Here is a 12,214-nt window from a genome sequence, read left to right as displayed (position 1 = left end):
TAATCTATAAATGTACAACACTTGCTTTGCCAAGATGAAGTTCGTTATTTTTTTATCATTTGATTATCTAAGAGTAGATTTTTTTCAAGGTTATATTGATTTATATAGCATAATGTTAAACCAGCCCTATGTAAACACTTTATATACCTTAAAATTTAACAATTTAGTATTGAATATGAATAAACTTTAGATCATGTTTCACCAGATAAAGTTACACTGTGTGCAAAGAGGTATAACGGCACCTTTGATAAATTAAACCCTAAGTAGGTTAAATTATTTGACCATTATTTAGCGGAAGGAGAGGATTTATATAAATGAATTGAAAAAATATTATGTAGAAATTGATATTTTCCCAGGAGTACAATGTAGAAGATACTTAAGGCTTACAGTTATCATGATTATAGAAGACACCAATGTTTAAAATTTAAAATAACTGTGACAGAAATAGAGACCATTTTATCGATTTTACAATGTAAACAGATCAACTAAATAACCTAGTTGGGAAAAAGACAAAATGGCTACAGGTCGACAAATTGATACGGATATTCTCTCGGATGAAATATTTGATGTATTATGTTCAATGTGTAGAAATGAAGGCAGGAACACTGAAGGTGAAAAATACTGTGTTGATTGTCACGATTATTTCTGTGTTAGTTGTGTCAAAGTTCACAGTAAAGTGCCTGTATTAGCTGGTCACAAGGTGTTGGATAAATCTCAAGTTAAGTCAGGAACCAGTAAAGGTCTGCCAAGGGCACCATCAGAGAGATGTGACAGACACAGTCATAAACACATTGATATGTACTGTCAGAACCATGATACTGTTGGCTGTTCTACATGTATGACAGTTGATCATAGGTAAAATTTACTATATAAACACATTAATATATTTTCTCAGTTAATATATGGAATGTTCAATAGATACTTAAAAGTCTTAACATAAATATGATATCTCAAATACCGATTATATGATACAGAAAATAACATATAATCTCAACATTTATCTCATAGTCTCACATACATAAACTTTGTTAATTTATTTTTCAGATTATGTAAGGATACATTCTACATACCAGAATTTATCCAAAACAATACTTACCAAGTTGAATCGAGATACATTCAAACAAAACTCAAGGAAATAGCCAAGACCCTTGAAAAACAAGCTGATAGATTTAAACGAGATAAACAAAGACTGTTAAAGAGGAAAGCAGAGTTTCTGGCTGATATCAGAAAATTCCGACAAGAAATCAATGGTCAACTTGACAAGCTGGAGAAAAGTTCTATTGATGATATAGAAAGTAGAGTCAAATATCTTGAAGACAAAATCGAAGACAGCTTTAAACAGCTACAGGCAAATAAGTCCAGGATTAAATCAGCTAATGATAAGTTAGCATCTACAAGCACAAATCATTCTGAAGTGTTTGTTTATGTGAAGATGGGAGAAGATGCTGCAAATGTTGCCAACAAATATATGGAGCATGCCAAAATAAAAAGTACAGTAGAAGACATTGAGTTTCAACCTGACAGATCAATTCTTACACAGTTAGAACAAAAGAAGACCCTAGGAACACTATCAAAGAAACATACAAAGACTGCTGTCAATTTATTTCAGTTTAAAGAAAATCAATCATATAATGTTACAGTTAAGTCAGATAAAAAAGATTGTTTCATCAAATGTGCCTGCTGTATGGAAGATGGTATAATTATTCTAGCAGATAACAACAACAGGAAGCTGAAACGATTAAACAGTTATAACTATACTGTCACGGACTACTGTGATCTACATGGAGAGCCATGGCAAATGTGTAAGATTAATAACACAAAGGTAGCAGTAACTCTTCAATCAAAAAAGGAAGTTCATTTCATTTCTCTAGAAAGAGAAATGAAAACAACAAACAAGATTAACACTGATTTTGCATGTTATGGTCTTGCATATGCAAACAATAATTTATATATTTCAGACACGTCCCCATCAGTATATATGTATACATTGTCTGGTAGGAAACTTAATCAGTTCAGTAATCATCAATCAGGACATAAGTTGCTCTCTAACATAGAAAGTCTAGCTGTCAGTAAGGATGCTTCTAGGATTTATGTTGCTGACTATTATAATGGACTGAAAGTACTTGACAACAATGGTCAGGTTATTACATCATTTTATGATGAACAATTAAAGAACGCTAGATGTTGTTATCTCACTGAAGCAGGTACTGTGCTGGTATCTTACTCCTGTAGCGTTTTACAATTTACATGTGATGGTGAGCTAATAGGAGAGGTTGTAAAAGCTGATGGTGGAAAAGGAACAATTATGTCGGTCTGTTGTAATAAACAAATGACAAAGATGTGTATTAGTAGGTCTTTTGATAGCAACATTAAAGTGTATGACATCTAATCAGTAAAACAAATGATTCAAAAAAGAAGAAAAAAAACAAGTTAGGGTAATAATATTTTTCAGAGTTCCCATTTTTCAATGCATCTGGTTGAATTGTTTTTTGTTATATTACAATAAACTACTAAATTGTTTGAACAATATGAAAAAAGTAATATCCTGCGAGTATTTGGCGAGCATAATACTGTTTCTTTTAACGAGGTTAATACAATTGATTAATTTTTATTTATTACATACCCAAAATAAGAATGGTATACAGTAAAAAGTCATTCAATGCAAATATTTAGCCTATTTTGATGTTTGAATAAAACAATTATGTCATGTTACACTGTGGTTATACTTGTGTAATATTCATTTTTATGTAATGGTTTTTTTTATACTTATGTGCATGAATAAAATAAAATGCTATTCTTAAATGCTCTTTAGTCATTGCCTTAACCCTAGAATGCATAAAGTCAAGTTCATACAAGAAAGCCATGATAGTCCTGAATCGCTCACCAAAAACAACTATTTTTCAGTGATTACAGAAATAAATTTCTCAAATAAACTTGTAAAAAGACAAGTCCAGCTCAACTTCAACTTGCCTCTCTAGTTATAATGCTTTCCAACACTGATTGTTTATTTCTTCAAAGTAAAAATGATAGGAACCTTTCACAAATGTCCGAAGTTCATTGTTACTGTTCATCTGGTAAACTCACGCAATTTGAGTTTTTTTCTATTTTCAGCTCAAGCAACCGGCCCTTTAAATAGGGAAAATAAAATTAGTTTGAGCAAACTTGATAAAAAACCTTTATCCTTTTCCCTTACATAAGCGTGTTTCGACAGCTTTTTGCCCCCCCCCCCCTTTTTTGAGGCCTAAAACAGTGCAAAAATGCCGTATTTAGGCCCCAAACACTGTTTTTCGTTTAAGAAATGTTGTTAAAAAAGTGACCACTTTTTCGGCGCCGTCCGCCATCCAAATGTTACATAAGGGGATTGCCGGAAGGGTGATGTGCCCCCTTCTGTTTGGGGGGGGTTTAAAGAGGGGCAGCAGTCCCCCTCATCGCCAAGAAAATTTTGGACAGGTGACAGGCTAAAAAAGGCCTCAGGTCGATCTTAGGGTAACTAGTAACTAGATAGGGTAAAAAATTGACCACTTTTTCGGCGCCGTCTCCCATCCAAATATTACATCAGGGGGTTGCCAGAAGGGTGATGTGCACCCTTCTGTTTGGGGGGTTTGAAGCCCTCATCGCCAAGAAAATTTTGGACATGTGACAGGCTAAAAATGGTCTCAGGTCGATCTTAAGGTAACTAGTAACCAACGCTGAAAAGCCTTTTACTCTATCTCAATTCATTGAGAAGTTGCAGCACTTTGAAATCAGTTTTGATGGAAAAAAAACAATGCCAAATAGTGATTTTTGGCAATTTTGAGACGTCCCCCGTTGCCATGGTAACAGGAAATTAACGATTGAGCATGCTGTTGTTTGCCATCTAAGCTCTAGATTTTTTGGTTTTTTAAAAGAAGATTTATAAGTTTTTACTATATTCAAATAAGGAAAACCAATGACCCCCGGGGCGGGGCCAATTTTGAGCGCAGGGCAATTATTTGAACAAAATTGGTAGACACTGACTTAGATGATGTTCTTGCCAAATATTTAAGCTCTAGCTCTCTCAGTTTTTAAAAAAGAAGATATTTTAAGGGTTTTTATTCGGCTGCCATAGCAACAAGAGTTCTGCTTGGAAGTAAATTCTTTTAACAGTTTTAAAAGTTGACTATTATGATATTAAGTAATACACATGCAAATCAAAGATTGTCCCAAAATCATCATCATATGTTCTTTGTTTTATTTGTTTATTTTAATTGTAGATAAATACAAATTCAGGAAGCAGTGTGGACTAGCACGGACACTTTTGGTATCTTGCCATATTATCAACATATATGGCTCAGTGTTTTTAATGCATTTAATGGTGCGCTTAATTAAATTGAACCAAAACGTGTTGGTCAGGCCCCTCGTTTGTACGTAATAACAATATAGGGTTACAAATTTTTAGCTGTACAATGCAGAATGATTCAAGTTTGACATAGAGCCAATACAAAATAAGGAAGAATAAATAATGTAATTTGAAGGATTAAAAAATATTTTTTATGTTTATGTCCATATAAGGCAAACATAGCTAGAAATGTGTCAATCGGACACATATGTCCCCATATTACATCGATTTATCAGTCTACAACTAGACAGCATATGACATCAAGATCATATGCCCCATTCCCAGGAGGGGGCACAAAAAGCCCACTTTATTACAACGTGAAAAAATTTGAACCAGTATATAGCGATATATATCAGCAATATGTTGAGGTAATGTTTCTTTAAGTGCCTTTCAAAGCACTTTTTGGAGTCTCCATATACAATTTTCAAGGCACCCATTTTGAATTTCCATATAATTTTTTTTATTTTGAGCTTAAGGGAATTTGAACTCTCATTATATTTAATATTACTACTAGGTCATGCATTAAATATTTTATGACAGAACATTTAAAGCAAACATATAATAAACAAAGAATTGTGAATTTTGTAATTTGTATTAACACAAATTTTTTGTTCACTTTATTCATATTAATTCATACATAAAAACATGAAAAAATATCAAATTACCTTGAATACAGTTTTACAGCAAAGTCACAAAATAACACAAGATAATTGCTTGTCAAACTCAAATGTTTCTATACCATATACAGGCAGTAACAAAATAATCTTTAAGTTCACTTTTGGAATATAAAATTATAAAAATTAACAAATAACTAGTTAATTTTCTCAATTCTGAACATCTCTCTTTGAAAGGTCATGTAATTTAAGGGTCGTGGTCTTATAAAAAATAACAAATTGGTTAAATTACTCAATGCTAGACATCTGTCTTTGAATGGTCATGCAATTCAAGGGTCAAAGATCAAGCTTATAGCTGAGACATCTTTTGACAAAGTATAAATTTAGTTTGTTAAAATATTGAATAAAGTTCACATAAATATATCTGGAATTTAATAATATATGTATGACCTTGAATGTCAAGGACATAAGGTGAATTTGAAATTTGAATCTCAATAAGTCAAAATGAAGCTTTCCTTTAAATGTATTTTGTGTCCAAGCATGAAAATTTTAAAGTTTTACTTATGGCTGAATAACTAAATGATTTACGCATCAGGATAGTTGTCTAGGGATTCAGCTGGCTGTGTTGTTTCGGCAAGCTGTTGTTCCCTTGAGAAAGAAACTTTATACTGATTGCTTAGTACTGGTTGGTTCCAGTTTGTATGTTGTTCTGGTTTTAACACCAATTTTAACAGATATTATTGGTCATATATCTGTGGACAATCTACCATACAGTCTTTTCTGGGTATCTTACCAGCATTATCATTTATAAAGTGTCCGACTACTAATTCCACCTGATTTCTGAATCAACGGTGAGAGACAATGACCATTACACTCAATGTACAAGATCAATTGTCACAGATAAATTACATCAAACCAGTGACCCCTGGATTACTAATCCGATGCTCTCTCTATATAGTCTAAGCAGTTGGTTCTAGGAAAGAATTTTATAACGTATTTATAAGCAAATAATATAATCCTACACATTTAAACTAAAATAAATTCTGTTAAAATTAATAAGGTCAGGGTTGAAGGTTTGTGCAGGGACGCTGATTAACAATAAACATGCAGACAGGAAAGGGAAAAACTTTTTTTTTAAAGTTTTAATTGGGAAGACATAAAAACTTAGGTTAAGGACTTTTAGAACATGTCTATAAGCATATATAATTCTGCACAGCCAAACTAAAATAAATTCTGTTTAAACTAATAAGGTCAGGGTTGAAGGTCAGTGCAGACACATTGGTAAACAATAAACATATAGAGAGACAAGGGGAAAAATAATTCTATAACTGGGAAGACATAAAACTTAGGTTACAAATCTTGTAAGAGATGTTAACAATCATAATAAACCTGTACTAACCAATTACATAAATTTCTACCAAACAAATAAACAATAAGCTAAACAAATATATCTATAGGTAACTTTACTGACTATACTATGCTTCCCTTGAAATATGTCTAAATAAATTTTTTATTTATATCATTTAAAGGGACTCCACTGAGGTTTTTTGACAAGACGGGACGGAAATAATTTTTCGAGATTAATGTTCCTTTTGATATAGGTCTAGACAAATAATCAGTGTGCAAAAGTTCGTATCATTAGCTCACTCTGTTTTGCCAGAATGAGTATTCTTATTGTGAAAAATAATACAAAATTGGGCTAAAATAGCACAACAAATATGATTTTCAATTTATTCTGAGTATATTACTTAAATATATTTTGTATATCTTTCTGTTTTAAGTGTCCCCATTGATCTATTTAAGAAATTCAAATTTCATGTTTTAGTCTCTCGGACCTCAGTAGATTTCCTTAATAAAGTATTTAATTTCCTATGTGCATAACTTCATTAAATGTTTATTTAATAGCAGTAACCTTAACTGACACACAGGCAATCAGTTTTAACAACATTTTAAAATGTTTGAAAGCAAGTGCTGATGATAACAGACTTTTGCCAGCAGTACAGAACCAGGTCAGACTAGCCTATATGAAATGATACTCTGCATCTTTTGCAATCTGACCACAATCTGTACTGTCAGCTTCGTCGAATATCCAAAGTTGATTAATTAACATGTAATCAAGCGGATGGTAAAATTAATCGATTTGCATTGATATAAAGCAATATCAACCAATGAAATCCAGTTCAACAAAAAATTTATAATCTTCAACGGGGGAGGTAAACACTATCAGTAATAAACAGTACATTTTCTAGGCTTATTAAATATTGAACTTTTCACTCTTGAATGTAATTGGTTGCCGTAATTTGGTTTGTAATACCTAATGTCGTATAGAACAAGTGTTTTGATTGATTTTAATCGCCTCATGAAGTCAAGAGGCAACCAATGAAATAGCTGTCTTTGACACACCGCCACAGTTGTTAAATGTTAATGGTTTAAATTTGAATGTGGGTATCCGACAATGTTATGTCTGCTGCTAAAGTAAAGGATTTCAGTAACAAAATCCCTAAAATTAATAATGGACAGTTCCAAATTCAAAGCAGGTCAAGTCCATTATATGATTTTAGCAGAACAAGAAGGGTGTTAACAAGGACAAGAACTTTACAAATAAAAGGATGGAAAGGTCAACCACACATATTTAACATATCATAAAGTACCTGCTGCTTTTTTGAGGATGTCAATATCAAAATCCCTAAAAATAATTAATGGACACTTCCAAACTCAAAGCAGGACAATTCCATTACATGATTTTAGCAGAACAAAAGGTGGGCTAAAGAAAAACATAGAACTTTACAAATAAAACGCTTAAAAGAGTGTCTACAAATATATTCAACATATCATAAATGCATGAATACAAGGTAAATGAAGGCTGCCAGCAGCCCTGTCTTTATGAATATGCTATAGTTAATTTATATGCTATAAAATGTGTGAGCGAAAAAATGTATAATACAAAAACACGCATTTTATCGATAATGAAATTGAGTATAAGATCAGTTTAAAGTCAATAAAGCCTGAACAACAAAAATACAGTCTGACCACATCCAATGTTCACTATAATTTGTGACCTTGTAAGGATATCTATTTGGGTTGCACTGCAAGTAGAAAAGATGGCATTTTGGTTTAACATTTTTTCATCACTTCCACTCTCACAGAATATTCAATCTTTTGCTTTTATTAGCTTATAACAGTTTTCTACTGGGCAACATACTACTAAAAAGTCTTTATAACTCTATACATAATGGCTAACATTAAATTAATATTAATCAGATCGATTCAGGATCTTGCCCTGTACTTTGTTACTATTTTTAGAAAGTGTAAAATACATGTAATTTCACTTACTGATTATATCTGAATAATAATATATTATACATGAAATATTTTGCAGATGTTGCAAAATTTGTTACCATTTATAATAACTGTACAAAAAAATCTATAACTGGATATATTTAAACATCTTTACATCTTTATATATATACATAGTAAGAAAATATCAAAATTGTTAACATGCTTATCTTGTACCGGCAAAATTAAGAAAAAAAAAAAAACAAAAAACCCCAAAACATTTTTTTTTGTTGTTTTATCACCTAGAAAATGAAATGTTTAACTAACATATATCACTGTGAGCTGTGTTGCCATTATGGAATGGTTTAAGTTAACTATGTTAAATACATAAATAGGGCTAATAATTAAGTCTAGAATATATAAAACTTAAATGTATATAACACAAAATAATCATACTAGTGTAAGTTATCTACATAAAATCTTCATCTATGTTATTTTGTAATAACTTTTTTAAATGCATATGTATGTATGCTCTTGGGCACTTCATGTACCAATAACTCTTTGTTAATGTGCTCTTGGACACTTCATGTGTAATAAATGCTCTTGGGCACTTCATGTGTAAAATAATAACTTTTGTAAAAATGCTTTTGGGCACTTCACGTGTTATATCTGTTTGTAAATATGCTCTTGGACACTTAATGTGCAATAACTTACCGTCAATTTGCTCTTGGGCACTTGATGTGTAATGAGATTTTGTAAATTTGCTCTTGGGCACTTCATGTGTAATAACTTTTTGTAAAAAATGCTTTTGGGCACCTCATGTGTAATAACTTTTTTGTAAATAAATGAATTAAATCTACACTCATTCAATATCCTCTATTTGTCAACTAAAATACCAATTCAGCATGGGTTTCACTTCACATGTGCATCCCATTTGCATGCATATGTAAATTTACCCAATAACATAAAGCTAAAATACCTAAAGTCTATCTATAAAGCTAAATCAACTAACAATCGGTTAGAAATATACATATATTGTATATAATTATATTAAATAAGACTTCTTAATATAAAAAATATCACAAGAAAAAATATTTGAGCATTAACTTGTTCTTTTGCAAAAACAAAATCTACAAAATGTTATCAATTGTGTCCATTTGGCATGTATGCCCAAACTTTTTGACACCAGAAACAGAAACATGCTGTGTGACATATAGTGCCTAATACATAAATTAAAGGTCTGAAAAGCCATTATGGCTTATGGGTAGACACTATTATTACTAAAATGTGTTTTACAATAATTATTCTAAATGTGCATCAAAATATCTGTAATTTATAGTTATGGTAATTAAGTACACATCAACAATGCTTTAACAAAATTTCATGAGCATTTGATCAAACTATATTGATGAAAGGTTATGAGGATTTTCTTCTTCGGACATTTATTTAAACATTTTCTGAGCTCAATTTCTTACTCCTTTTTTCTTGCAACATTTGTAAATCTTATTTCCTCCAAATAAACATTGAATAATACCGATCATAAAATATGATAGATACATGTACTTCACATTTCAAGATCAGTCATAAATTTGTTCAATATTTTGCGTTTCTTTTGAAAAACAATTCAAGACCAACATCAACAATCCAATTAACATACATAATTTGCATACTATTAGACAAAGTGAACACAATAAATGGGCAGAGAGCAAAGGCCACATTTGGGTCAAGCAAGAATTTACAAAATACAAAATAATCATAAAACAAAGTTTTTATATCAAAATGAAAAAAAAAAATCTAAGTGTAAAAAAGGATTGTTCAAAAAAATTTCTGAACAAAAATGTCAGGTCATGTTTGCACAAAAGGTTTACCAAAATTAGTGACATTGACCACAGTAAAAATGATAATGTATTATCCTTTACAAGCAATGGTAAAACCAACAAGAGCAGTCCATAAGACAAGCAAGCTCTTGAAAACTCACTTTTGTCCATCAACCAGCGTGTTCTTTAAAACTCACTCTTGTCCATTGGTCATATTGTATCAAATCATAGTCTTGTCAACATGTCTTTAACATCCTGTTGGGACTTAAACATTCACTAGTAGCCAGTCAGCTGCATGAGGTTCGACCAATGCAACCTGTGCACACCAAGATCAGCCAGCTCATCCGAGCCTTCTACTCACCGTCTACACTGTTTGCCATACAGCCAGTAAATATTTTGAAATTTTCCATAATAAAATAATCAATGGTTTTGTCCAGACTGAGAGATGGACAAGTTCATTTAAAATATTTTAATAGTGTGGTAAGAGTTAAACAATCAAACAGCAAGTAACATAATGGAATGTAGATGACCAAAACATATCACACATTTCAAACTGGAAACAATGAACAAGCCATTAAAAGCCAATGGTCATGTTTGATGTATGCTTTATAAAAAGATGCTGTGCCATGATAGTGATGCTAAAATTATAAAGTTGTATATTTTTACATAAATATCTCTCAACATTAAAGCTGCAAACCTCCAGACGAGCATATCCAATTGAACAATTTCACATTAAGTAATTTTATCTGAAACATGAAAAAACTTATGTGAAACACCATTTATTGTGATTTAAATGATGACATTCTGTTTTCAAAATAGCCGACCTATGATCTACCTCTTGACTATTAAATCTGATTTTGATTAAATATGTTATTTCCTTGTGTCATAAAGCAGAATATACCTAAATTTTACAGCTTATGACATTTTTTGCATCATAAGTTTATAGTTTGTTTTCTTTCTTGTTTCAAAGCGTTAAGTACTTTGAACTAAGAGGAGCAAAGAATACATTATAGTATAGTGAGTTTAAGAAATATATAAATATATTTATTCTTAACTAATGTAACACTTTGCATGCTTTCAGCAAAATTTGCTTGAATTATCTCTAAACTGTTGCTATGGGAAAAGTGCTATTTTTTAAGATATCAAGTAATTTGAGGATTTTTCAAAGCCTTATATAATTATATTACTATTTTGTTCACCAGACAATATTTTTGCTACTTAAAAACACTCCTTAAATTTTAATAAATTTTGCAAGAAACTGGAGCTTTGCAGCTTTAAGGTTTAAAGTTCTATATTTAACTTAAATGTGTACTGATGATAATACTTCAACAACAAAGATCTAGATATTATATATTATGTAACATCTAATAAAACATGTATTCTACTACTCGTATTATGCTTATAAGCACCAAACATAAATCACTGTAAAACATAGTCAGATCAAAAACCTTTTAAAAAATCATCAAAAATGAAGGCAAAACTATATATATATTGTAAGGAAATGATTGTAAATAAGCTGTGTTTGAAAATAAACTTTCACAAAAAAGTTAAGCAACATCAAAGCTTTTACTAATTTCAAAAATGATGAGGGCACAACTGCAAAAAATCTCCACCATGTTGTACAGGGGTAGCTGAAAATTACAGCTCCCTGGCCTTTTTAACATAATTCAAGGTTTGGTGCAAAATGATTGTAACTCCTCCTTTTATGTCATAAGAGATAGGACTTTTTTGCATCAAACCCTAACTATGTAACTAGATATATGTAGTACGTAACCCCAAATATCAACACTCTTTTTGTTTCCTATTTGTCTGCTTTAAAATTTCAATAATGTACTTTACTTACATAATGTAGTAATGTACTTTTAAATTTATATTTTAATGTTAACATTGCATTTTTTTTTGCTAAACTGGGTCAGAACTGTTCAAGTTCAACATATGCATGACAGCACACTTTATAAAATATTCGGAATACATAAGTAACAGAGATGTGTCCATAGTACAGAGGTCCAGTATAAATATAGAAATATCTTTACCCTAAACAAACAATTTCCACAGTAGACTTAACTTGCTGAGACAGGGAGCAAGAAGTATATCACCCACGTTTTTCTTCTTTTGCATCTACATTAAATTTTACATTTATATATAAAGCA

General features: G+C 31.1%; 1 protein-coding gene across 1 annotated transcript; it reads left to right on the top strand.

Moving 5' to 3' along the window:
• The first annotated feature begins 232 nt into the window (after positions 1-232).
• LOC132737121 (uncharacterized) lies at positions 233-2,389 on the top strand. Its single transcript, XM_060724360.1, has 2 exons — positions 233-855; positions 1,045-2,389. The coding sequence occupies exons 1-2, from the start codon at positions 515-517 to the stop codon at positions 2,387-2,389; spliced, it is 1,686 nt and encodes a 561-aa protein (XP_060580343.1). The 5' UTR covers positions 233-514.
• The last annotated feature ends 9,825 nt before the right edge of the window (positions 2,390-12,214 follow it).

Source organism: Ruditapes philippinarum, unplaced genomic scaffold (assembly GCF_026571515.1).
Source record: "Ruditapes philippinarum isolate M1 unplaced genomic scaffold, ASM2657151v2 ctg2594_1_1_1_1, whole genome shotgun sequence".
NCBI lineage: Eukaryota > Metazoa > Mollusca > Bivalvia > Venerida > Veneridae > Ruditapes > Ruditapes philippinarum.
The sequence above is the reverse complement of the archived record's forward strand: the minus strand, read 5'-3'. Positions and strand labels throughout refer to the sequence as shown.